Raw genomic sequence first — 27,459 nt, 5'->3', positions numbered from 1 at the left:
TGATGTTAATGCTGTCAATTTTTAACCTACAATGTTTCTTTAAACAAGAAGACAGGTGAGTCTCACTTAAGAATATCAATGTTCAGATATCCAAGGACAACAACAGCTTTCATGGTTGGTGTCACTACAGTATGTTGTGGATTGTAATGAAGATCTATGCCAATGGTTACACAGTTAAATTAAGCCACTTGTTTTTTCTTAATTTAAATGGTATGTCTATAGCAGACAAAATGATCATCATCATTACAGTCATAAAATCGAACAAAGGTCAAAATCGAACAATTAATTAAAACTCTGTTCCAGAGATGTCCAAACACATGATGTTCAGTCATAAGACAAATATAGAAATGACAGTAACTCAATCTGCCTTGATTCTTAGTCCACAAAAAAAGTATGTTGCTGTCATCAATCCTCACAGCATGGAAATGAAATAGTGGTCTATGTGACATCATCAACAAGCGTTTTCGAGATGGAGGCTGGTGTGTACTCACCGTGTGTGAGGTAACGGAATTGGGAGGGAGATGCACAGAAAAGGATCAAACGTGTTGCTCTGTTTTTGACAGTGTGGACAGGTGAGTGAGGATCTGGAAGCAACAGAGGCCATAGTGAGCAATTACCACCAAGACAAACATCTGAATACAGCCAACAAACAGTTATCAATCATACCTGTACTGAGCTTGAAAGAGCTCTTGAACAAATGAGCCAGCTGAAAGAGGAGGTGAAGGTCCCTCTAATGCTCCATCATCTTCCTCAATGGGTGGCTGTAGCGACATACACATGAGAATGATGCATAAACAAAAAGTCAATTAAAATCCACAGTAAACCTATGTACATCATAAGTCTGAAAGGAAATTTAAGACAGAACATATTTGGAGACCAACTTACTGGAATGTCCATAGTAAAAATTATTAAATACACCTGTGGTCACTGTCCTAGGGCACTTTTGTGAACTCAGGACCACTATTTAAAAATAATTCATATAAGGCTGAGAAAAATTTACAAATGTAAAATTTTTAGCTAAGCTTCTGACTCTCCATAGCAGTAGGTACGCAAGGAAACAGTCAGCCTCATGCTTCTTAGCATGAGGCAGGAAACACGACACTTATCTGAATCAATCAGACAGGCTGAATGACCTTATGGGAGTATGCAGGTGCCTGAGCCCACCAGGACACCACAGGCTGTTAAAAGAAACCAAAGAGCCATCAACCAAACAGGCAATTGGATGTGACTTAAAGTCCCATGTATTTGATATACAGCAGGATTTAAGTCTTCAGAACTCTTTTGCCCTGGTCTTTGTCAGACTGATGTCTGATATCTGGCTCCTAGCTGCCATTCCAGAGCAGAATGGCTCTATAAATCTACCTACGTTTGGCTCTTCTCCTGTTCTGCTATTTAAACTATTGAAATTTCTGGCTTTTATGTTCCGGCTCATTCTGTGCAACCTTTGTAAACAGCCACAGCGTTTAAAGGAATGTTCCGTGTTCAATACAAGTTAAGCTCAATCGACAGCATTTGTGGCATATTGTTGTTTACCACAAAAAATAATTTCGACTCATCGCCCCTTTCTCTAGAAAAAGCAAAAACCTGGGTTACAGTGAGGCACTTACAATGAAAGTGAATGTTGGCAATTTTCGGATGGTTTAAAGGCTGAAATGTGAAGCTTATAATTTTATAAAAGCACTTACATTAATTCTTCTGTTAAAACTCATGTATTATTTGAGCTGTAAAGTTGTTTAAATCAACATTTTCTTAGAGTAATTTTAGGCTTATATGGTTTGTTGACATTACATTGTCATGGCAACGAAGTTGAAAAATTGGCTATTGACCTGTTTCATGTGACATCACTGTATGACCGTGCAGCCATGTTTGTGACCAATATTCCATATACCTATATTGTGCTGCGCTGTGAGATGCGACAAAAAACCTTCTTCAGGAGTTAAAAGCAGCTCCTACATTCATACAGACAGGATCATCAAAGACGTTTTTAATACTGTGACTAAATCAGAGCAGAAAACAACACAAAAACATTTGTTACTTCTGAATGAAAGATGTTTACGGTGATGTACCGTTGGCTGTGTGTACTCGCCGGTCACACATCAGACTTGCCGGTGTACGGAGATGAATCGTGGATAAAATATCATTAAATGTACGGGAAAGTCCAATTTGGCAATATTTGGGCTGTCTTCAGACCTGTATGAACTTTTCCTGGGACTTGGCATGGATCAAAAGCAATTTTTTATGTTTTTCTTGATATCGTTTCATGGGTGTTTTTCCATTCACCAGCATTGTTTCCTCCCGCTGATGGTCACAAATATGGCGGCTGCGGGGAAATGTGACGTCACTGAAACAGGTCAATACCTTTACACAGAAGAGGTTAGTAAGTGATTTTATCACACTAATATCATGTTTACATGCATATTGTTTATGTCTTGTGGCTATACTTTTGAAACAGTGAGTATTTTAAGGTTAAAAAGTTGGCCCCATTCACTTCCATTGTAAGTGCCTCACTGTCACCCAGATTTTAGCGTTCTTTTTTTTAAGAAAAGAAATCAAAATAATTTTTTTTGGAAATCAATATTATGGCACAAATGCTGTCGATTGAGCTTAACATGTATTCATCCATATTCCTTTAACAGTGTCCTAAAACAGATGACCTTAAGAGGTGAAAGTATGATTTTTTGTTACACCAAGCAGTCATGAATCAGCAAAACAGTTAGTCCTTCCAACATCAAATCACTGCAAAAGGACCTTTCTGCAGATGTGACACTAGTTAGTTTGGTCCCTTGTGGACAGATAAGTTTGCCAGATTTAAGTCCCATTATGTAATTTCCTATTAAATCAATCATACCTTTACAGAGGATCTGCTGTTAGGGTGCACAATATGGTTGAGGTCTTCATGGACACGGTCGAGAAGCCAGAGGAGGAACTCCTGGGCATCATGCTGGGCATTCCCCCGGTACTGCAGGGCACTCCTTGCCACAGCATTCTATAAAACCATAAATGGTCAACATTCTCTGCCAGCAACCCATATGATAAATTCAGTTTTAATAAAAAAAGACGTGAATGTTTAGAATATTTGGAAGCAAGTTCAGATATGGAAAACTTCTGTGCAGTACTGACAACAGAGCCTTTAGGAATACACTTTGATGCTTTTTCAATGTTAAATTCAATGAAACTATATAAGCTGCTGTGCCAGCAGTGGATCTTCCTAATAACATCAGCGGTTTAACCTTGAATGACAAAAGATTACTTACGTCAATGTCCCCTATCAAATTTTGTTTGTGCTGCAGAGAAGTTGCAATGTGTTTCTTTAACTTGGATTTGTCAGATTCAAACCAATAACTTACTAGTGCGTCTCATTAAAAGACCTAGCTTTAAAAGACCTAAGAGTCAAACCACTGTCAAACTAGGCTTTGAGCATGCAACGTTATTTTAGATACTGCAATGGAAAGAACATGATGTCACATTCATGTGCTTCTAGTTTTAATAAATAATAAATCACAAATAACAAATATTAACATAACAACAATAAACACATTCCGCTTTGAAATATGCATTCTTTGCATTGAGCCAAGAGGTCAGTGTATGACGTTTCAAACTTATACTGGTCACACGTCTTCTTGTTATCCGAATTCGCAGGTCAGAGTTCACCAAACTTTCGAACTTTCACCCATAGAAGAATGGGAAATATCTTCGCACGAGCTTGTGTTTATGGTCTCCTGCGTTCAGATGCGTTTGAATGAAAGTTAGTGGAGTGCAAATAGTAAGATGCGGCATAATTTGTTCGTGAATTGGACTACACTGGTCGAGCTGTGTGTTTGTTTCAGCGTGCAGTTTTAAAAACTACCAGATGTTGCACATAAAAAATAAATAAATAAATAAATAATTCATTACAGGGGCAAGTTGAATTTCAGGAGTATTTTGGTCATTTTATGGCAAAAATGCCCCAAGCCCCCTTTATTTTCTGACCCTGGTCTGTGGTAAACATTACTTGAAGATACTATTATGTTTTGTTCTACAACATAAATTACACAGTCATACCTTAAATGTGAATTTTGAAGCTGCCATGATTTAAACGAGCTGCTAGATAAGGACTACAAATACTACAAGCAGTGGACGTGCCTGATGAAATGTAAAACTGTTGTAGTTCTTAACTAAAAAACTTGTTTGCAACATACCTTTTTAAAAACAAGGCGGCTTCAAAATTAAACAATTTTGGTATGACTGTGTGTAATTTATGGTGTAGAGCAAAGAATCTTAAAGTAATGTTTAACACATTCTTTATTTTACTCATAAATCCAAAACTGCCATTATAAAAGCAAATATGTAAATCCAGAAGTTACCCACAGCTTGAAAATGCACTTCTGGGATTCTGTACTACAACCTGAGCCCTGTTTCATGAAGCCAGTTTCAGTGGCTACCCAGGTAAGTTTGAGATTAGTTTGAGCAAACTCAAGAAGGCGGGCCGGTATTTACCAGTGTTTATCGCCATAGCAACTTAAGCTACATGGCTAACCTGCTCTGGATCTGCCCTGTTCTAGATTACAGATCGTAAAACTGATGCTGAAACAATCAGCTGTGAGTAAAGTGATATATCTGCCGTTACTCCCCCTCCCATTCAAATTAAAGCGCACTTCACAGGGCATACAGTATACAGTATATTAAATTAATTTAGATTTATATATTATGAATTAATATGTCAGACCTACATATTAAGATATTCTAGATGGTTTATTTGGAGGATCCTGGAACCTTGTATCTTTTGAGCAGCACATTAAAAATGCATTATTGCATTTCTTTGCATTTCTTTACATACTGTACCTGTATGCAGTGTGTTTTTATTTTTTTGTAGAAGTGTTCGTAAGGTGGTTCTCATACTTTAGATATTTTTGTGTATTTTTCCATACTAAATTGTTTTAGATCCTGAGTAAACACAAAATACAGTTTTCATATATATATATATATATATATATATATATATATATATATATATATATATATATATATATTGAAGCAAAAAATTTATCCAGCACCTATATCACCCATGTGAAAAAATAAATGCCACATTAAACTTAATAGCTGGTTGTGCACCTTTAGCAGCAACAACTGCAGCCAAATGCTTCCAATAACTAGAGATCACTTTTTCACAACGCTGTGGTAGAATTTTGTCCCACTCTTCTTTGCAGAACTGCTTTAGTTCAGCCACAATGGAAGGTTTTCGAGCATGAACTGCCCGTTTAAGGTCCTGCCACAGCATCTCAATCGGGTTCAAGTCAGGACTTTGACTAGGCCTCTCAAAAACTTTAATTTTGCTTCTTTTGAGCCATTCAGAGGTGGACTTACTCCTATGCTTTGGATCATTTTCTTGCTGCATAATCCAGTTGCGCTTGAGCTTCAACTCACGGACTGATGACCGGACATTCTCCTTTAGGATTTTCTGGTAGAGAGCAGAATTCATGTTTCCCTGAATTACTGCAAGTCGCCCTGACCCTGAAGCAGTAAAGCATCCCCACACCATCACAATACCACCACCATGCTTGACTGTAGGTATGATGTTCTTTTAGTGGAATTCTGTGTTTGATTTACGCTAGATATAACGGAACCACTGTCTTCCAGACATTTACACTTTTGACTCATCAGTCCACAGAACATTCTCCCAAAAGGTTTGAGGATCATCAAGGTGTGTTTTTGCAAAATTCAGATGAGCCTAAATGTTCTTTTGTGTTAGCAGTGGTTTTCACCTCAAAATGACCACTCTTCCATGGATGGCATTTTAGACCAGTGTCTTTCTGATAATGGAGTCATGAACAGTGACCTTTATTGACGCAAGAGTGGCCTGCAGTTCCTTGGATGTTGTCCTTGGCTTTTTTGTGACTTCCTGGATGAGTCGTCACTGTGCTCTTGGAGGCATTTTGGAAGATTAGCCACAGTCCCAGAGCCTTTGAAATAGCTTTGTAACCCTTCCCATACTGATGTATTTCAATTAGAGCCCGACCGATATAGGATTTTTGAGACTGATACCAATTTTAGAGGGGGAAAATTCACCGATTACCGATATGGTGGCCGATATAGTTAATTTTTGAGCTGGAATGAAAACAGACCTTTTCTATGTGGACTGTGCACCGCTTTGGCACCGATATGACAATGCAAAGGTACTCAGAAGGCTGCTTTCTTAAACAAATATTTTTATCAAAGAATATTTGACATTATTATTATACATTGTCAACACTGGAAAAAGTACAATATTTCCCTCTGAAATGTAGTGGAGTGGAAGTATAAAGTAATAGAAAATGCCATGGTAATACTCAAATACAAGTATCTCTAAATTGTACTTAAGTACAGTTTTCTTGCTTATTAAAACATCATCAGCAATATTTCAATGTTAATGTATAACAAAACAGTTACAAACAATAACTCATGGTGCGCTGCTGCCGAGTCAAGAGATAAACAGCGGCAGTAGTGTTACACCGTATTCCGGTGGAAAACCAGACTTTTAAATATTACATTTTGTAAATGCAACAACTGGAATTGTTCAGTTGAAGAGGGTTCCAAACTGCGGATCCTGAACAAAACAGTTTGGTGAATACATGTTTACACATTAGCTTCCACTCAGCTGAAAAGCAATGAAAGTAGCTACGTGGTTTGCTATAAGCTCGTTGTCACGGAGAGTAAAAGATGGATGTTGTTTATTTACTTTCTAGCATTGCGTCTCACCAAATAGGTAACAACGTAGTGTGAAATCAACACTCAACAGACACAATCCACCACCGCACCGTTGTCTGCTGAGCTGCAAAAAGATGCTGTGATGCTTACCTTTCAATCTGCTACATTACTGACTGCACTGACAAACTATAGCTGGCTAACAGTAAACAGATGCGATAAACATGAGTGACATGGTTGTCGGGGAGAGGGTTAACGTTATATTAGTTATACTGAAAAGGGAAAATGATGGGGTCATTGTTTATTAACTCTCCAGTATGTATTTCACAAACTAATTTGCAACGCAACACTTAACTCCGCACCGTCTGCAGAACCACGTCAGCTCAGCTCTGTAAACAATGGAGTCAGAGCGCGCTCTGCTGGACAAACTACATAATGACACCAATTCAACATCACACCAAGCATTGTTTCTGCATTATATGTTCTGAAAAAAAGTTTTAATATCTGCGCACATCGGAAAACATATATGCCGATACCGATATGTCTGTGAAAGGCAATAAATCGGCCTTTCGACCTTGGCATAGTGTGCTACTGGTTGAGACCTTTTAGCCAACTACATGCTGCTAAAAAAGATCTATTTAGGTGTTGATTTGATTGAACAGGGCTGGCAGTAATCAGGCCTGGGTGCGTCTAGTCCAGCTGAACCCCATTATGAATGCAATTTCATAGATTTGGGGATTTAGCAACTAAGGGGGAAAATACTTCTTCACACAGGCCCAGTTGGTATTGGATAACTTTTTTGCTTCAATAAATAACATCATTTAAAAACTGTATTTTGTATTTACTCAGATTGTCTTTGTATTGTGTGAAGAGTCTTTCCACATGAACAAATCTACTTGAAGTTATATTTTAGACTATCAAACAAAGTGACATGGCTTTCACTTAAATTATATTAGGTTTTTAATTTCAATGAACATAAAAGCTTTTATATTTTAAATAAATATATAGATTTTATGCTGGTTTTATGTTCTTATTGTGAACCTACATAAATTAAATTACACATGTACAATGTAAAAATTCTTAATATTTTCATAATGACCTCTTGATCTTCAGCAGAGAAAGAGAATGTTTGCATCGAGCATCCTGAGATCGCCGAACCAGAGCTAAACCATTTTGGCACCATTTGGTTTTCTCAGCCTGAAACTTACTTTCAAACTCTGAGTTTGTTCAACTAGTTTCGTGCCCAGTGTTGGGGAGTAGCTAACTACAAGTAGTGACACTACTAGTTTAACTGCTTTTTTCAGTAGCTTGACAGTAGCTCAGCTGCTTTTAAAACAGATAGCTTTTCTAGTAGCAAGCTACTTTTTCCAGCAAGTAGCAGTGTAGTGCGACCAAATGCTACATCATGTTTTGGTCAGATTGTAACTAATAGCCTTCTTTATTGAGAAGAAGCCAAACTTCTACAAGCAAAACATCTGACTAATTTACAGCATATTCTGGCTGCTGCTCAGAATCAGGAGGCATCTGTGACTATCTGCTATAGGGACATATCTGCTTTTTCCCAGACATGTCCTGTTTTTTAGACATGAAAACAAAGCATCCGGCCGGGATTTCAAAATTGCCTCTAAATGTCCGGGATTTGGCTTTGTCTTCACATTGATGTGCTCTCTACAATTAGGACAAAGCCTATCATACATTCTGTGTATCTGATACTGCAAATCAGTTTTTTAAAATTTTGACTATTTTGAGACAACATCAAATAGCCTAAACTACATATTAGGGATATTTAAACAAATATGACAGATGAAAATAAACCATGATGGAAATTTTACAACTCAGTCCATCTGATATTTGTAGCGCAACCTCTGTATGTGACCTTCAAATCTGGCACTTGCGTGTCAATGGCGAAAAAGTCAGAAAATACAATGAACAAGAACACAAGTGAAGGGAGAAACAAGCACCGAGTCTCTATTCACATATTATCCATACTACATATTATGTGACAAGCACAAAACATCAGGAGAGTTTGTCAAAAAAAAATCTTTAGGGAAGTATGCTACACTTGTGCAGCAGGAGGACAGAAAAGTGTTAAGTATAGTATAATAATTATTTTTTTTAATGGCGTCTGATCTTTTCTGTTTTTATTTTGTTGTATTTTATATTATGGCCATTATTAAATGTATTAATGTTACTTGTCATTAAATGTATTAAATACATAAAATGTAAGTACATACATTAGATGTATTTAATTAATACATTTATTAATTAATAAATGTTAGTGTAAATTTTGTTATTAATATTAATGGTTTGATAGCAACACTGCAAGAAAATATTGCCTCATTAAGTAGCTTCAATGTAGCTAGCTACTTTTTGAAAGTAGCTTGTAATGTAACTAACTACTTTTTCAAAAGGGTAGCTTGACTGTAGCTTAACTACTTTAAATTATGAGTAGATTGTGCTTGTCAAACTACAGTTTCAAAGTAGCTTCCACAACAATGTTCGTGCTAGTGATGAGTCGTTCATGAACGATTCATGTTCATGAACAGTTTTTTCTCTCAGGCTATCCATCTCATGAACAGTTAAAACTGCCCCATTGAGCAATAATTATGTGCAATTCACAGTTTAGTCTTTTTATATTATCCAACACATACTACCTCTTCTGCCATTACATTCCCTTGCACTGTATATAACAGCTTTGTATTTAAATTTGCACTACGTATGTGTTTGTATATATATGTATGTGTGTGTGTGTGTGTGTGCGTATATATATATATATATATATATATATATATATATATATATATATATATATATATATATATATATATACACACATACATACATATATATATGTGTATATATATATATGTGTGTGTGTGTCTGTGTGTATTTATATTGTCTTATTGTGTAATCTATATATACTTTATTTTCTATTCATTTTTTTTTTTATTCTATTTTTATTTATTTTTAAATTATTTTTTATTGTTGTATTGTTGTGCACTGGAAGCTCCTGTCACCAAGAAAAATTCCTTGTACGTGTACGCATACCTGGCACTAAAGCTGATTCTGATTCGTTCATTCTGAACGAATCTTTTATGTGAGTCAGAAGAACGAGTAGTCTGAAAGAGTGATACGTTTATTTTGTGTTGGCTGCGCATGCGCATTGCACAACCTCAGTTCTTTTGTCACGTGACAGCCATATACGCTATGCATTGCTCACACAGGAAACAGAAATGATTAGTTCACCTCTCAAGTCATCTGGTCCGAGTCGTTCGTTCAAAAGAATGAACGACTCCGACAAGAAGATTCCAGAGGTGAACTAATCATTTCTGTTTCTCATAATTTGTCCTTGGCTGCATTATAATTTTTTCCTTATTGGGACTATGATCAAAGTTTGCGTAAGTAGATGTGTTGCGGGAGATTTGGCTATTGAAAATGTAACATTTTAATTCAATTCTGCTCAAATGAACGAAATGACTTGAATAAAGATTCGTTAATTTTGCTGAACGAGACTCAAAGATCCAAGTCAGTAAAATGATCCGATCTTCCCATCACTAGTTCGTGCCACAGGCCACTGAACGTCTCTATTACAAAAATAATTTCCAAACAAGTGTCCCCAAACTCGGCACCATCTACCATTGGCCAAACAAAAAGGTAGTCCCGCCCAAGATTTACGCCATTGGTAGAGAGCCACATCCAAATTTTCGGATTAGCTAATATCCGCGGGCTGCAGTCAGTGTCTTTCTGGTTGTTTACAGAAACAAGTGCAATTTCTCAGGAAACCTATTTCATTGATATCTGTCAGGCAGTGGATACAATTTTAGGCATGGCATTTAAAAAATGCTAGCAACAATTTTTAAGATATCCACCTTTTTCCTGAACGCAGAAGTGTCCCACGATTGTACTGTTTTCCATTTCATCGGCATATATTCTTAGCGGATAATGTAATGTTTAAGATATTACATTTGTAAAAATTGTCAAAAAACATGCCGACATTTCAGAGAGTCGAGATGACAGGTTTTGTTTTTTTTTTTTTTTTTTATAGACAGTGCCTCACATGAGTGTGTAGATGACATAAAGCACTGGTCAGAGGTGAGTTACGTTGATATAATTAATTATTCAGAGTTGTTATGACAGCCAACAATTGCACAAATTGAGCCTGAAATCCAAATAACACTTAAATAAATGTAGTTGTTGCTCGTTTTGGCAGTTTTTAACTTGGCATCTCGAGACCAGAAACAGAAAACAGGCAATTCGAATCATCATGGCGCCGCCCAGTGGTTGCTCAGGAAAACTGTGGATAATCCAAAATATTCCAGGTGAACAACGTCACCTGTTCTAGAATTCCGCGAGAACTTACTTTGAACTCGCGACTGTGCTGCGGCGTGTATTCAAACGTCCACAGGGCTCGGACCAATCCGGACAGCTGCTCGGTCACGTCTCTCCTGTCCGGGTCGCCCTTCCTCTGCACGACACCGTTCGTCTTGGGTTTCTCGTCGTCCGTCTGATCTCCTCGATACTGCTCCAGCGCCAAATACTCTGCGAAGAGCTCCGTGTTGCTCAGGCACTGCAGAATCGCGTTCATGAAACACGTGTTGCCGTGGTTTTTCAAACCAGCCACTCCGGGAACTTTGTCCTTGGGGAGAAACCCACCACAGTCGCTTTCATCCGAGGCGACGGATCCCTTCCCTTCGTTCTTGAAGGCTGTGAATCCTCCGTCGTCCTTGTCGCCCTCCGCGGCGTGCAGCTCCGAGCCGAAATGAGAGAGTGTGGAGAGAGTCTTAAGGACTCTGCTCATAAAACTCCCGACGGAGCGCACCGAGCCCCGGCGGAAGAGCTTCTTGCTGAAGCCGGACTTCTTCTCTTTACTCGAAGCCTTGCTCGACATGCTTGAAGTGTTTAGGGCATCCCCTCTCTCAATCATATATGGGCGCTCGTGATATCGAGGCTATAGCTACAATGCCAGCGATCAAACGCGAACTGTTTGTAGACGCTGGCTACTTATTTGGAGCGTAAAATCGGCTTAAGAACTGGCATGTTACCGGAGGCAGTGTCTCACTATTCTCCAAGTGTTTACTAAATTCACACAACCAGATTCTTCCTTAAAAAATGCATTGTGAAACATGCGCGCGCCTTCCACATTTAAAGGTATTTAAAAACCTGTTATATCAAGTTGGCATTAACCAAACAGCCCGTTATTAAGTTGCACCAGCCAGTCTCTTCGCATCTTTAGCACTCTTTATTACGAGCCTAGTGGCGCCGGTTTCACTCACTACACCATTTAAAAACAAGCCGCTATAATGATCGCACGTTTGCATGCTGTCTAATCCAGAGAAGTGATTTCATTCTAGCTAACACTTTGGCTAGCTAGGCCTGCCCAAGCTAACTGTTTGCCATGCCAATGAAATGATGGAGGGGGTTGTTAGAGACCCCAGCAATGCACGCTGCTCGTTCTGCACCCGCATTAAAGTCAAATGCACATGCTGAAGGCAAACGCTGTAGGCATGCAGATCACTGTCATAGTATGGGACAGAGGTTAGCCCGCGCTGCTAGTGCGCTAGCTGCTGCTTCATTTCTCAATGAGTGCATGCATAATTGAACGATGCACTGCAACTCCACCCAGGCAATGACGCTCCAGAATATAAATATGAAGCATACACGTCCAGACTGTACGAGGAGGCGAGATACTTTAGCTTGTCTGTGTATTTTGAGATTTTATCCAGCAGTCCCACCGATGGCTGTCCAGCAGAAGCAGCAGGCAGAGGCGCGCGCGACCAAGCGAGAGTTCAGCGTGCGATTTCCCGAAACCGCACATCAGAAAATAAACCCGTCATGTTTCCCCGTTGACTCGTCGGTTTTCTTCACGCCCGCGTAGCTTTTTTGCTTCCGATAGAGCCAAATCTGTCGGTCTGTTAGTGGGTCGTCTCGTCCTCGAGTGCTTTTCTAAAAATCACTGACACTGCAGGGCGGCGGTGCGTTGATGATGACGTCACGGCCCAGCAGCAGTCTTGTTCAGGTAGTTTCTGGTAGATACTGTATTGGGATTAGGGGTGTCCTCTTCCTCCACTGACTCATAGTACTTTGCTTTTGCACAGACTACTCTGACGTGTTATGTATTGCATGGTAAATTGCACAAATGCATAGTTATGTATGACTTTGAACAATATTTGAATGTATCTGTAGCAAAGATGGAATACAGTGAAAGACAACTGAGCACCTGTTAGCAATAGCTTGCACATACTGTAAATTCACCATTACCACTCCAAACTCATAGAAGAGGAGCATTTCATGCAGCTCTTTTATGTGAAGCACCAAATAGGACAACAAAACTCTAAAGATACTTTAAAAACGGAGGGCCAAATTACTCCAAATTAAATAATTTAATACATAATACAAAAAAAACAAACACTAACATAATAAATTATTAATAATAAAATAATGTCCGTTGTTTTTAATTTTAACATTAGTTTGTCCATTTTCATTTTAGCATTATCTTTGGGTTGATTGTTTTTATTTACAGGGATAGTTCACCCAAAAATGAGAATTCTCTCATCATTTACTCACACTCAGGCCATCCCAGATGTGTGTGACTTTCTCTCTTCTGCTGAACACTAACAAAGTTTTTAACAATAATATCTCAGCTCTGTAGGTCCATACAATGCAAGTGAATGATGACCAGAACTTTGAATCTCCAAAAAGCACATAAATGCAACAAAAAAGTAATCCATACAACTGCTATGGTTAAATCTATGTCTTCAGAAGTGATATGATAGGTGTTGGTGAGAAACCGATCAATATTTAAGTCCTTTTTTTTTTTTTTTTTTTTTTTTTTACAATCAATTTCCACTTTCACATTCTTCTTTTGTTTTTTTTGGCGTTTCACATGCTTCGTGCATTTCACCACCTGGTCAGGGCTGATCAAAGGTGGTGATTTATAGAAATAAAGGACTTAAATATTGATCTGTTTCTCACCCACACCTATCAAGCCCTCCATAAAAATAGTCCAATAGACTCATGTGGTATATATACACTAGTTTTGTGAAAGGTGTACAATAATTTTGTGCTCTCAAATCCTGTGGCGGTCTTGACACACATGGTGCCCCAAGTGAAATTCATCTGGCACAAAGCAATGATTATCTTAATATGGGTGATAACAAATATACAGTTGAAGTCAGAAGTTTACAGACACATTAGCTAAAACATTTAAAGTTTTTCCACAATTCTTGACATTTAATTGTAGAAAACATTCCCTGTCTTATGTCAGTTAGGGTCACTATTTTAAGAATGCAGCCTTCCACAAGCTTCTCACAATAAGTTGCTGGAATTTTGGCCCATTCCTCCAGACAGATCTGGTGTAACTGAGTCAGGTTTTTAGGCCTCCTTGCTCGCACATGCTTTTTCAGTTCTGCCCACAAATTCAAAATCGGATTGAGGTCAGGGCTTTGTGATGGCAACTCCAATACCTTGACTTTGTTGTCCTTAAGCCATTTTGCCACAACTTTGGAGGTATGCTTGGGGTCATTGTCCATTTGGAAGATTCATTTGCGACCGAGCTTTAACATCCTGGCTGATGTCTTGAGATGTTTCCTCAATATATCCACAATTTTCCTTCCTCATGATGCCATCTATTTTGGTTGGTGTTCTTTGTTCTTTGGCTTTCAAACCTCATCCTTTTCCCTCCAAACATAATGATGGTCATTATGGGGGGCCTGGGTAGCTCAGCAAGCAAAGACGCTGACTACCACCCCTGGAGTTTGCGAGTTCGAATACTAGGGCGTGCTGAGTGACTCCAGCCAGGTCTCCTAAGCAACCAAATTGGCCAGGTTGCTAGGGAGGGTAGAGTCCTCGTAGTCGCTATAATGTGGTTCGCTCTCGGTGGGGCGCGTGGTGAGTTGTGCTTTGGATGCCGCGGTGGATGGCGTGAAGCCTCCACACGCGCTATGTCTCCGCGGTAACGCTCAACAAGCCACGTGATAAGAGGCAGCTGAGATTCGTCCTCCGCCACCCGGATTGAGGCGAGTCACTACGCCACCACGAGGACTTAAGGGTGCATTGGGAATTGGGCATTACAAATTGGCGAGAAAAAAAAATGGTCATTATGGCCAAACAGTTAAATTTTTATTTAATCAGACCAGAGGACGTTTCTCCAAAAAGTAATATATTTGTCCCCATGTGCACTTGCAAACTGTAGTCTGGCTTTTTTATGGCGGTTTGGAGCAGTGTCTTCCTTGCTGGGCAGCCTTTCAGATTATGTCAATATAGGACTTGTTTTACTGTGGATATAGATACTTGTCTACCTGTTTCCTCCATCATCTTCACAAGGTCCTTTGCTGTTGTTCTGGGATTGATTTGCACTTTTCACCCCAAACTACGTTCATCTCTAGGAGACAATGCGTCTCCTTCCCGAGCTGCATGATGGCTGCGAGGTCCCATGGTGTTACTTGCATACTATTGTTTGTACAGATGAATGTGGTACCTTCAGGCATTTGGAAATTGCTCCCAAGGATGAACCAGACTTGTGGAGGTCCACAGTTTTTTTCTGATGTCTTGGCTAATTTCTTTTGATTTTCACATTATGTCAAGCAAAGAGGCACTGAGTTTGAAAGTAGGCCTTAAAATACATCCACAGGTACACCTCCAATTCAGTACACTTCCTATCAGAAGCTAATTGTCTAAAGCCTTGACATCATTTTCTGGAATTTTCAAAGCTGCTTAAAGGCACAGTTAACTTAGTGTCTGTAAATTTCTGACCCACTGGAATTGTGATATAGTCAATTAAAAGTGAAACAATCTGTCTGTAAACAATTGTTGGAAAAATGACTTGTGTCATGCACAAAGCAGATGTCCTAAATGACTTGCCAAAACTACAGTTTGCTAATATTACATTTGTGGAGAGGTTAAAAAATGAGTTTTAATGACTTCAGTCTAAGTGTCTGTAAACTTCTGACTTCAACTGTAGTGGCAACATTAAATGGAACAAATAAATGAACACCAAAAACATATTAAATAGAACATTGAACAAATTAATTTATACTGAACACAACTAATAAAACACTATTTTATTTTACTGAGTCAAAAAACAGTGATAAATGGCTGCAATTTAATATTTTGCTTAAAAAAAAAAAGAGGATGTAATGATTTTAAGCAAGAGGCTGAAGTGAGCTGGTAAATTGTTTAGATGAACTGATTCATTACTGAAGAGTTTGAAAACACTGATTAACTAAAATGAGTTGAACTTCCCATTGCTATCTGTATAGCAATACAGATAGCAATGGGAAGTTCAACTCTGTATTTTCACTGTATATGTGCAAATGTATAATGTGTGAAAAATAAATATAATTATAATTATTATAATGCTACATGTTAGTCAATTGGTGAATCACTTATAACTGGTTCATTTACATGAACCATCCGAATGAACCAATTCATATATATCGACTATACCAAGGTCCTCCACTGCTTAAATCTCATTGTCTTTATAGCATATTTAATTTGGCTATGTTATGTTGACACACAAGAATCTATTTTTTAATCTGAATGTGTATGCCGATAAGAATTTATTAGAAGATTATCACTGAATATCGACTTCAATTTCAGTCTGTTTTTCAAATATAGCTATTGTATGGCTTTGAAAGACTTAGAATATTGTGCACGAGTCTTTGACTACTTTCATGGTGCTCAGTGGTGTTTTTTGTCCATTTTAGAGTTTGACAAACATAGTCACTTTTAACTGTTGTTGAATGGAAATAAGCTGTGTGAACATTCTTTTAAAAATCTCCTTTTGTGTTCCATAAAGCAAATAACAGGTTTGGAACGACTTCAAGTTGATCAAATGTAGAGATAATTTTTGGGTGAAATATTCCTTTAATGTTCCATGTAGACTTGTTTTGACCAGTTCATCCATGTGAGAGGAAAATGTGCTTTCAAAGCTCTGTCAGTTAGATTAGTCACAGAGGTCCAAGAAACCTGTTTTAGATGAACTCGAAAGTCTTGTCAAACAGGATTTCAGCCCAACTGATATTCATCCCAAAGAAAATACCTACTTAATGGTTTTGCATAGCCAGTAAAGTTGCCCAAAATGTTTCAAAAGTATTTTTTATAAATATCTTTATATACTTGAGATAATTACAAAATGTTTGTATTATTTATTACAAAAGAGAAGGCCTACAGGAAGCTATTTATAGTAACATAACATTATGCTCTTGCTCTACCTTGGTCAATAAGTCCCTATTGGCAAACAGTCTCAAAGTGACCCATGGTTAAGATTAGCATAAATGTTTGTCAGTAAAAATTAATGTATTAACTGAGAACATGTTAAGATTTTTTTTTTTTTTTTTTTTAGTACAAATGACGTACATGCACAGGAGAACTGAGAGAGACCAGTCAGCATCAGTTTTGGCCTGGTGCCACAGATGAGACATCAAAGGTCATTTGACTAAGGTCTGGTGTACCATGAGACTAGCACCTCAAGCAGCCAGAAGCCTCGCTGTGCTTCCCTACGTTTCCCCTTTACCCCATCCATTCTGCATATAACACTCCATCTGCACACAAAACTGCTTGCTGTTGCATTGTAATAAAGCTGGGATGCTCAATATAGGACCCAGCATAATGCATATTAAATATTTATGAGCTTTAATGACTGTTAATTTGTATCAATAGACAACCACAGACCATCTTTGTTTTCTCCCCTTTGGATTCTGATACTTTTGTGGATTCTGAGTAGATCCTAATCTCAAAGCACTGCATGGTGTGTCATTTGTTGCAGAGATCAGGAAGTACAAAAAGTCTGATATATTTGATCATATATATATATATATATATATATATATATATATATTTATTAGATATTAAAAGGCAAGTCATTTATCACTTTTTCATCTTACTTCACTTTTATTGTCACACAACCATATACACAAGTGCAATAGTGGGTGAAAGTCTTGGGTGCAGTTTTGAGCAACATAGCAGTCGTGACAGTGAGACATATACCAGTTTACAATAAACACAATTTACATATCTAATATACACAATTACAACACAATATACAAATAATATACTATACACAATATAGAATACACATACAATTAAAAAAAAGTATATATATAGTATATATAAAATATACACTAGGTTGTATTTTACTGTATTGACATTCAGGCTGTCGGTTGATAGTCAGTTGCCAGTGTGTTGTTAAGAGAGAATATCATTTAAGACAGTCCAGTGTGAGAAGATTAATAAAGTGCAGTGCTGATGTATATTGATCGTGAGAGATCAAGAGTTCAGAAGTCTAATTGCTTGGGGGAAGAAACTGTCATGAAGTCGGCTGGTGCGGGTCCTGATGCTGCGATACCGCCTGCCTGATGGTAGCAGTGAGAGCAGCCCATGGCTCGGGTGGCTGGAGTCTCTGATGATCCTCCGAGCTTTTTTCACACACCGCCTGGTATATATGTCCTGGAGGGAGGGAAACTCACCTCCAATGATGTGTCTGGCAGTTCGCACCACCCTTTGCAGAGCTTTGCGTTTGTGGGCGGTGCTATTGCCGTACCAGGCAGTGATGCAGCCAGTCAGGATGCTCTCTACAGTGCTGGTGTAGAATCGTGTGAGGATGTGGCAGTTCATTCCAAACTTCCTCAGCCATCTCAGGAAGAAGAGGCTCTGATGAGCCTTCTTCACAATGGCTTCAGTGTGGACGGACCATGTGAGTTCCTCTGTGATGTGGACACCGTAGAACTTGAAGCTGCTGACTCTCTCCACCGGTGCTCCATTGATGGTGCTGGGACTGTGTTCTCTTTCTTTTCTCCTGAAGTCCGCCACAAGCTCCTTTGTCTTTGAGGTTGTGCTCCTGACACCAGCGTGTGAGAGTGAGCACCTCCTCTCTGTAGGCCGTTTCATCATTGTCAGTGATCAGACGTACCACCGTCGTGTCATCAGCAAACTTAATGATGGCATTGGAGCTGTGTGTTGCCACACAGTCATGTGTGTACAGGGAATACAGGAGTGGGCTGAGAACACAGCCCTGCAGGGCTCCAGTGTTGAGGGTCAGTGATAAGATGTTGCTGCCCATTCTAACCACCTGGCGTCTGCTTGACAGGAAGTCCAGGATCCATCTGCACAGCGAGCTGTTTAAGCCCAGAGCCCGGAGTTTCACAAATCTTGGAGGGCACTATGGTGTTGAATGCTGAGCTGTAGTCTACAAACAGCATTCTCACATAAGTGTTCCTTTTTTCCAGGTGGGAGAGAGCAGTGTGTATTGTAGATGCAATGACATTATCAGTGGAGCGGTTGTTGCGGTAAGCAAACTGCAATGGGTCCAGTGAGGGAGGCAGCACAGAGAAGATGTAATCTCCGATTAGTCTCACAAAGCATTTGCTGATGATGGGGGTCAGAGCAACAGGACGCCAGTCATTTAAGCAAGTGATTTTGGATTGCTTTGGTACTGGCACAATGGTGGACATTTTAAAGTATGTGGGGACCACAGACAAGGAGAGGGAAAGGTTGAAAATGTCCGTAAAAACACCAGCCAGTTGGTTCGCGCACGCTCTGATGACGCGGCCCGGAATGCCGTCTGGACCCACGGCTTTACGGATATACACCCGTCGGAAGGATCGGGTTACATCCGCTACAGAGACGGAGAGTGAACTAACCTCTGTTGCTTCGGCCACGAGAGCTCTCTCCGCGAGGGTGGTGTTATTTCCCTCGAAACGAGCATAAGTATTTAGCTCATCCAGGAGAGAGGCAGCGGTGTTCATGGCAGAGTTTTTATTCCCTTTAAAAAGTTTGTGATGATATTAATTCCCTGCCACATACTTCTAGAGTTGGTGGTGTTAAACTGTCCTTCAATCTTGTCCATGTACTGGCGTTTGGCTGCTCTGATAGTTTTGCGGAGTGCATAACTGGCTTGTTTATGCTCCTCCGCATTCCCGGAATTAAAAGTGGAGGTCCACGCATCAAGTGCAGCGCGAACGTCGCTATTCATCCATGGCTTCTTGTTGGGGTAGATCCGTATTGTTTTGGTTGGAACAACATCCTCTACGCACTTTCTGATGAAACACGTTACGCTATCAGCGTACACCTCGATGTCGTCATCAGAGGCGGACCGGAACATCTCCCAGTCCGCGTGATCAAAACAGTCTTGTAGCGTAGAATCTGACTGGTCCGACCAGCACTGGATCGGTCTTGGGGTGGGTGCTTTCTGTTTCAGATTCTGACTGTAACCGGGCAGAAGCAGAATGGAAGAGTGGTCCGATTTGCCAAATGGTGGGTGGGGGAGGGATCTGTAGCCATCCCGGAGAGTAGCAATGTTCCAAAACCCAGTCCCCTGTGTTGAAACTGATGTGTTGGTGGTATTTTGGTGTGATTGATTTAAAATTAGCTTTGTTAAAGTCCCCGGTCACAATGAATGCGGCCTCAGGGTGCACGGTTTCCTGCTTGCTTATAACCCGTACAGTTCCTTGAGTGCCCGGTCTGTGTCGGCTTGTGGGGTGATGTACACAGCTGTGATAAATGACCGCTGTGAATTCCCTCGGTAGCCAGAATGGTCGACACAGAAGCATGAGAAATTCCAGATCAGGAGAGCAGAAAGACTTGATAGAATGTACGTTCCTCTGCTCACACCAGGATTTGTTGACCATAAAACATACACCACCACCTCTGCTTTTACCTGAGAGGTCTTTCGCTCTGTCCGCTCGGTGCACGGAGAACCCTGCGGGTTCGAAGGCTGAATCTGGAATCTCAGCAGACATCCAAGTTTCCGTAAGGCAGATAATGCAGCAGTCCCTCGTCTCTCGTTAGAAAGAGATCCGCGCTCTCAGAACTTGTTGTCCATAGACTGAACATTTGCCAGTAGAATAGTGGGTAGCGGGGGTCGATTTGCACAACGTCTTACTCTGATGAGAACACCGGCTTTATTTCCCCTTTTCCTTATGCATTTCAGTGGCTGGGCTGCCCAGACAAATGGCTCCGCTGGCGTGTTTGTAAACAGCGGGTCGGCATTGAGGAATTTGAAGTCCGGTTTTCGGTGTGCTATTGCAGAACCAATGTCCAAAAGTGTTTGTCTGTCGTAGACAATAAGGCAGACAACATCCAAGACAAAAAAAACCCCATAGAATTGTGAACAAAACAAACAAAAAAACTAGTGTTGTGTCGGAACTTGAAACGCAGCAGCCATACTCGGCACCATCTTGAGTCATACAAGACCACACACTACTCATAACAGATTATATACTGTATATTTTTTTTAAATCTGTATAGTCAGAATGTGCTGTCAAGTGAGGGAAAAACAATTCCTTTAAAGATTCTTTGGCATTTTGACTTTTTTCTATATATCTGGCATAGAATCAGGCTTAGATGCAACAGGGCTCTCCAGTTTGGGCAAATTTGTGTCACTCCCCAATAAATCTATCAGTTCTGACATTTTGGCCAATAGAAAACCGAGCCCATGCAGGCTGCACAGCGGGATTGGCTGACTTGTTGCTAAGAGTCAAAGCACAATAACTCATCTGAGGGACAAGGCATTCCCACACGTTAAACGGAGAGATGTACACAAGGCAGAAATGCGTGTCGCAGCTTGTTGAAATATCATGGGAAATTGCATCAGTGCACCTGCACAAAGCTCCCTGGATATGCATGAGTGAATGCACCAATGTTTTTGTGCAATCTAAAGATACAACAGGACAATTAAAAAATAAAGTAGGTTTAAAGTAGGCAAACATGTTTTCAAATCTTGAGGAATGGTGATAACCGATAGCTGGTGAATCAAAATATACAGTATTGCTTTAAAAGATGCACTAAGTGTCTGTATAGAAAATACTACAAGTGAAACAAGATAAAATTTTAAGTCAGTTTAAGTTTTCATATCCACAGCAAAAACAATGTGGGACAAGTTTTGCACTGAAGTTTAATATTTAGGGAAAGGGCTTTGTTCAAACTAATAATAAAGGAATAGTAAAGAAGGATTAGATAGCTAATAGTGCCTGTTCAAATAAAATACATTTATTACTCTGGTATATAGATGCATTAGTTATGGCTGAGTATTAATGGGTGAGATTTAACTTAACATTTTTGTAGATAGTGCATCGTAATATACATTGTTTCCCACAGTGAATGTATTTCCAATATGATCTCATATTTGTTCCAACTCTAAAATACCTAAAAACTCCCTCTGCTGTGATAGATGTGTCACTACAGCACAGTCTTATTAAATGATTGCCCTGCTCACCCATTTATTGTCCGGGTATATAGACTGTAGGACACTTTGGTAAATTATTAAGTACCTTAAAAATAAATCCAGCAATTTAAATACCTGCATCAGAAGGATTAGTACATTTATTTATTGAATGTGTTTCAAGAAATATTCCGGGTTAAATACAAGTTAAGCTCAATCGAATGCATCTGTAGCTTAATGTTGATTACCACAGAAAATAATTTTGACAACTATATTTTCTTTCATTAACAAAAAAAGCAGAAACTGCAGTTGCAGTGAGGCACTGCAAGTGAATGGGGGTTATCCATTAACAATATTTACACACTGTTTTAGAAGTGTGGCATTTAGAAGTAAAACAAAGGAATAGTTCACCCTAAAATTAAAATTATCACATTGTTTACTCACCCTCATGCCATACCAGATGTGTATGACTTTCTTTTGCAGAAAAAGCGCAAAAGATGATTTTTAGAGGAATATTCAAGTGAATGGGTGCCAAAATTTTGATGCTCCAAAAAGCACATAAAGGCAGCATATAAGTAATCCATAAGACTCCAGTGGTTAAATCAATGTCTCCTGAAGCAATATGATAGGTGTGGGTGAGAAACAGATCAATATTCAAGTCCACTTTTGCTAGAACTTCTTCTCCCTGCTCAGTAGGGAGAAGAATGTGAAAGTGAAAGTTAAAGGTGTAGATTGACTGAGCAGGGAGGATAAGTTATAGTAACAAACGGACTTAAATATTGATCTGCTTCTCACCCACACCTATCAAATCACGTCTGAAGACACTGATTTAAACACTCTGAAGCCCCAAAAATAAAGGCAGCATAAAAGTTCTGGCACTTATTCAATTGCATCTTCTAAAAATCTTCATTTGTGTTCTGCAGAAGAATATCACACCTCTGGGATGGCATGAGGGGGGAGTAAATGATGAGAGAATTTTCATTATGGGGTGAACTAACCCTTTAAACATTATATGTGTTGGCATGATTTTAGTGTGATAAATTACGTCAGCATCATTCACTGTTGTCTTGGCAATGTTGTCAAGTTGCAATACTGGATGTAACTAGTAACCTCTTATCACAAAAAACAGGTTTAATGCTTACATCTTGTGGTTATACAACTGAAACAATGTGTATTTTAACATTTATGGACTGACCTATTCACTTGCATTGTAGGCGCTTAACTGCAATTGTGATTTTTGCTTATATAAAATAAAGGAGGAACGAGTCAAAATAATTTTCTGTGGTAATCAAATGCTGTTGATTGAGCATGACTTTGCATGCACCCGGAATATTCCTTTCAACCTATTTTAAATTTAAGTCAGATTCTTTCAGTGCATTTAGTCTTGAAAGAAAAACCCCTTTCAGAATTCAAAAGTGTTTATCAATTAGATTGACCAGGTTTTAGCATTACCATCATATACATTTTCCCCAGTCGTAACTTGCAATTACATATAATATACTATGTGACTACACAAATTGTAAGCATAAAAAAAAATAAAATACAAAAACATGTTATATAGGAATAATAAGTATAGGAACAGCAGTGACAAAGTGGAGCAAAAGACATTTCAGTTTGCTTCTGCCCGTTTTCAAAATACATTTTGAAGACTGCACGCTTTAATAGGGAAAGAAAAAAACCTGAGGCAGAATATCATCTTGGGCACCCACAACTGCCTCAAATACTCACTGATGCCCTCTAGAAGTTTACGTAAAAGGGCAAATGAAATGTGTGACTGGTGCATCAGAGTGCATGTTGCTACCTCCACCTACATCAGGGAGGCAGGACGATAAAAAAAAAAACAAGAAAAAAGGAGGTAAGGCCAGCATTGCAGTGCCCTAAACAGTGATGATAACCATCACCCTCCAGCATCGCTTTGATTCCGTACAGCGGCCTGGATGTCAATAGTGAGCGATGGCCGTTTGTCTGGACACCATGCACAGTGAAGGCTCAGTGGCTATAACAGAGGCACATTTCACCACGAGACACTGACTCAGTGAGCAAACAACTTAACACTCCACTGATAATAATTGAAACCTCCTCTCTAGTTGCTAAGACACAAGGTTGACAGTAACTAACTAGGTAATTGAGAGGATATGTAAACATACAGGTCTTAAAACCACACTAGAATGTGGTGTCACATAGTCAAGGTAAGTAAACGTGTAGTATTATCGTTTATAAAACACCAGCCATGTAAACTTCGCCTCGATCCGGCAATATTAAGAGATCGGATGAATCTCTGCCAAAAAAAATTATAGCTTGTACTCCACTATTAAAAGCCCTTTGTGTGTGAGAGAGGATTAGGAGAAAATAAATAACATGCACTGAATATTTCGCTCTTTATAGGTCTATATACAACGTTAAATAGATATGTTGTAGCCTAGCAAAGTGATGTTATTTCCCTGACCACAATTCCAAAAGAAATTCAGATCTTGTGTAGGTTCATTAAAGGCAACATTGTCAAAAAAGATTTTTCTTTTTTTAAATAAACAATAGGATTATGTATATTTGGAATCAAAATTCAACTTCAAAAGAGTTGAACCAAAGTGAGTATTAAACTGCAGTGTTAAAATATATAGATGTTAATTAGTCAACTAACACTCTCTTATAGAAGTGTCTTTTCTTACTCCGTCATTTACTAAAGCGTGAACAAAATAAGCCCTGCAACGCCACTTATTAACAATCACTGTCATGTAAGTAAAGTGCCGTTCTAAACTGTATTGTCAAAACAAATGAAACTGAATGACTTTGTGGCCTTGCCTTAGTTCTTCTATTAACCAAAGATAGATTAGGACATCTACTTCAATACCTCTATCGCAAAGTAAAAATGATTAAATTAATCAAGAAAATGTCGGGTGTTTTTTTCACCCCTCAAATAACGTTAAAATTAGTTCCAGTTTAACCAAAAACCATTTGGAACAAATCCAGGGATGGAAGACAAAAATGTTTGTTCTCTTTTTAACGAATTCAAGGCAGCAACAGTACAACCTCACAAAACGTGAGGTAACTTTGAGGCAAACTGTTATGGATGTTCTTTCACCCTCTCCTGGTATAAAAACTAACACTATGCAAGTCAAATAAAATCAGCTTTGCTCCAAAAAACATGCTAAAACAAAATCTTTGCTATACAAATGTACCATTCCTTGCCAGTCAACATTACACATAAGCCACCTCAATAATGTAATCTCAAACCAAAACAATACTTCTCCACTCTCTTATTTATGATCTCTGAACTGTCTGTATGGCATAATATACAGTTTTAAATATAGTTTTGACAAAATTGCTCAATGGACCACAGATGACATGATTAACTTATTTTGTGAACGTCGATAAGAGACCCTGAGTAAACATGATTGGACCAGACATGATTGAGGCCCTTTTTGCTCAGCTTACTAATGACATGCATATTCCTACCTTTTAAACAAAGATTCAGAAATATATCCACCAACAGTCCGGTATTACTGTGCAGGCACAAACAAGTGTCAATTAAATCTAAAAAAGAATAGAGCATCCATTCTAAATAGGTTGTCTTGCCGCTTGACAGTTTTCACTCTCAGTGTGATATGGTGCATGCTGTTCTGCCCAGACGTTGCAGGACCAGAGAGTTTCACATTCGAGAGCCTTGTTCTTGAAGAATCTGAAAAAGAGTAACAACTATTAAATAAACGGAATAGATGATGGACGTTTATCATGTCTAGATAAACAAGGAGGGAAAGAAACTCAGCTAACATGAGTAGGGCTGGGCGATATTTTGAATATTATTTTCTTGGCAATATAAAATTAACCAACATTGTGAAGATCGCAATGATTTGAGTGCACTCATTATTTGGTCATTTTGTTTTCTCAAGACCATGGCAGTATTTCCACTCCCTGTGTCATAACTCAGAGTTCAAAATATATAATAGTAGTGCTGCTACAACTAATCGATAATAATTGATAATTAAAATAATTACAGAATTTAATTGTCGATTAGTTGGATAAATGCAGCGTGCATGGAAGCTGCATCAGAGGTGTCACTGTCACAAGCTGTCCAGTACACGGGAACACTTTACGTTAAACACTTTTAAAAAAAAAAAAAAAAAAAAAAAACCCTAAGCATACATTTTAATGTGGGTCGGCTGCTGCGTCAGGTGCTTTGTCAGAGTTTGTGTTTAATGTGTTTGAGTGTCAAGACGTGTTTTCCTAAGTATCAATTTCAACGTTTGACTTGACACAGCGACCTAAAAACGTTGCGTTTATGACGCGACACGACCAAAATTAGATGCTCAAAGCATCTGTCTGACTCATGTGTACATTGACCCTTATTATAAATCTTTTTCAGACAGACTAACAAATTTAAGAGCAAAATGGTTTACTGTGAACTATAGGCCAATGACAGGCTTATGTTCAATAATATGGAAATAAATAACATTCACTTCCAAAGCCACTTTTTGTATTGCCTATCAATCCTTTACTCATCTGCCACAATAATGTGATGCATTTAAATTTTTGGAATGGTTATATTTATATCTATTATATTTATTATTATTTAAATATAACTATAATTATTGAATTAACTATACTCACTGATGCCCTCTAGAAGTTTACGTAAAAGGGCAAATGAAATGTGTGACTGGTGCATCAGAGTGCATGTTGCTACCTCCACCTACATCTGGGAGGTAGGACGATAAAAAAAACATAAGGCCAGCATTGCAGTGCCCTAAACATGAATTACTGAATATACTGAATTATTGTTATTTGAGGGCCTTCCTCAGCAAATATTTAGTTATGCGATTAATTGTGTGATTAATTAATCGGCATCTTATATAATGAATTTGATTCTAAATTTTAATCGATTGACAGCCCTATTATGAAGTCATGCGCGTACTTCCAGATCACAAAACAGTCTGTCGAGCGAGTCTCTGTTAAAATTCAAAAGACTTAGTGTAACCATATTATATTGAGATCATAATACAAAAAATTATTTTATAAGAGCAGTAGTGAGATTATAACGGAGTACCTTATATTTTTAAAAATGTAGATGTATATTGTTACATTCATATTTTAAAACTTTTACAGTACCTGTACAGCAATGTATATTTTAAGATAAAAAATATATATATAAATAAATAATTTCATTTTTTTTTTTTATAGGTTAATTGAAGAAATAATAGTCAGGATAATCCATTATCAAAATAATTAGTTGCAGCATTAGTTATTAGCATCTTTGATAAATCAATACCGAAAATGCAGAACGAGTTGTGAAGCTTTTTATTTTTATTTTTATAATTATCATTACTGTCCTTTTCAGTGAATCTGTTTAAACTAATGATTAAACAATCCAGTTAAAATGTTAATGAAAGTCTTTGTATAGTAAAAGATAAAAGGTAGGAATATAGCTGTTTATTAGTAAAAAAACAAAAAACCTAAAATGTTCCATGTATTTTACTAACTGTATTGTTTTAAACACTTTGAATCTATGTGGAAACAATCACTGTCTACATTATGATTTTGATTCCTCTGATTGAAAAAAATAAAAAAATAAAATAAATAGTCCTTTAAACTAAAGCAAATATATAAATATCTTCAGAAGGTCATTTTTGTAGCTATATCATCCAGCCCTG

At 38.3% G+C, this 27,459-nt stretch overlaps 2 protein-coding genes across 2 annotated transcripts in view; both read right to left on the bottom strand.

Annotated features, from left to right (window-relative positions):
• Positions 1-12,622, bottom strand: part of LOC127450767 (ubiquitin carboxyl-terminal hydrolase 31-like) — a 39,368-nt gene extending 26,746 nt beyond the window's left edge. The window contains exons 1-4 of the mRNA XM_051715107.1: positions 11,021-12,622; positions 2,849-2,986; positions 667-761; positions 492-584 (exon numbers count right to left, since the gene is read on the bottom strand). Coding sequence (XP_051571067.1) covers positions 492-584; positions 667-761; positions 2,849-2,986; positions 11,021-11,584 — 890 coding nt within the window. The 5' untranslated portion in view covers positions 11,585-12,622. The remainder of the gene's footprint in view (positions 1-491; positions 585-666; positions 762-2,848; positions 2,987-11,020) is intronic.
• Positions 12,623-17,560: 4,938 nt separating this feature from the next.
• The window catches only part of LOC127450552 (BTB/POZ domain-containing protein KCTD5-like), a 35,572-nt gene continuing 25,673 nt past the window's right edge, over positions 17,561-27,459 (bottom strand). The window contains exon 6 of the mRNA XM_051714773.1: positions 17,561-25,493. Coding sequence (XP_051570733.1) covers positions 25,464-25,493 — 30 coding nt within the window. The 3' untranslated portion in view covers positions 17,561-25,463. The remainder of the gene's footprint in view (positions 25,494-27,459) is intronic.

Source organism: Myxocyprinus asiaticus, chromosome 13, assembly GCF_019703515.2.
Source record: "Myxocyprinus asiaticus isolate MX2 ecotype Aquarium Trade chromosome 13, UBuf_Myxa_2, whole genome shotgun sequence".
Lineage (NCBI taxonomy): Eukaryota > Metazoa > Chordata > Actinopteri > Cypriniformes > Catostomidae > Myxocyprinus > Myxocyprinus asiaticus.
This window is presented reverse-complemented; position numbering and strand designations above follow the sequence as displayed.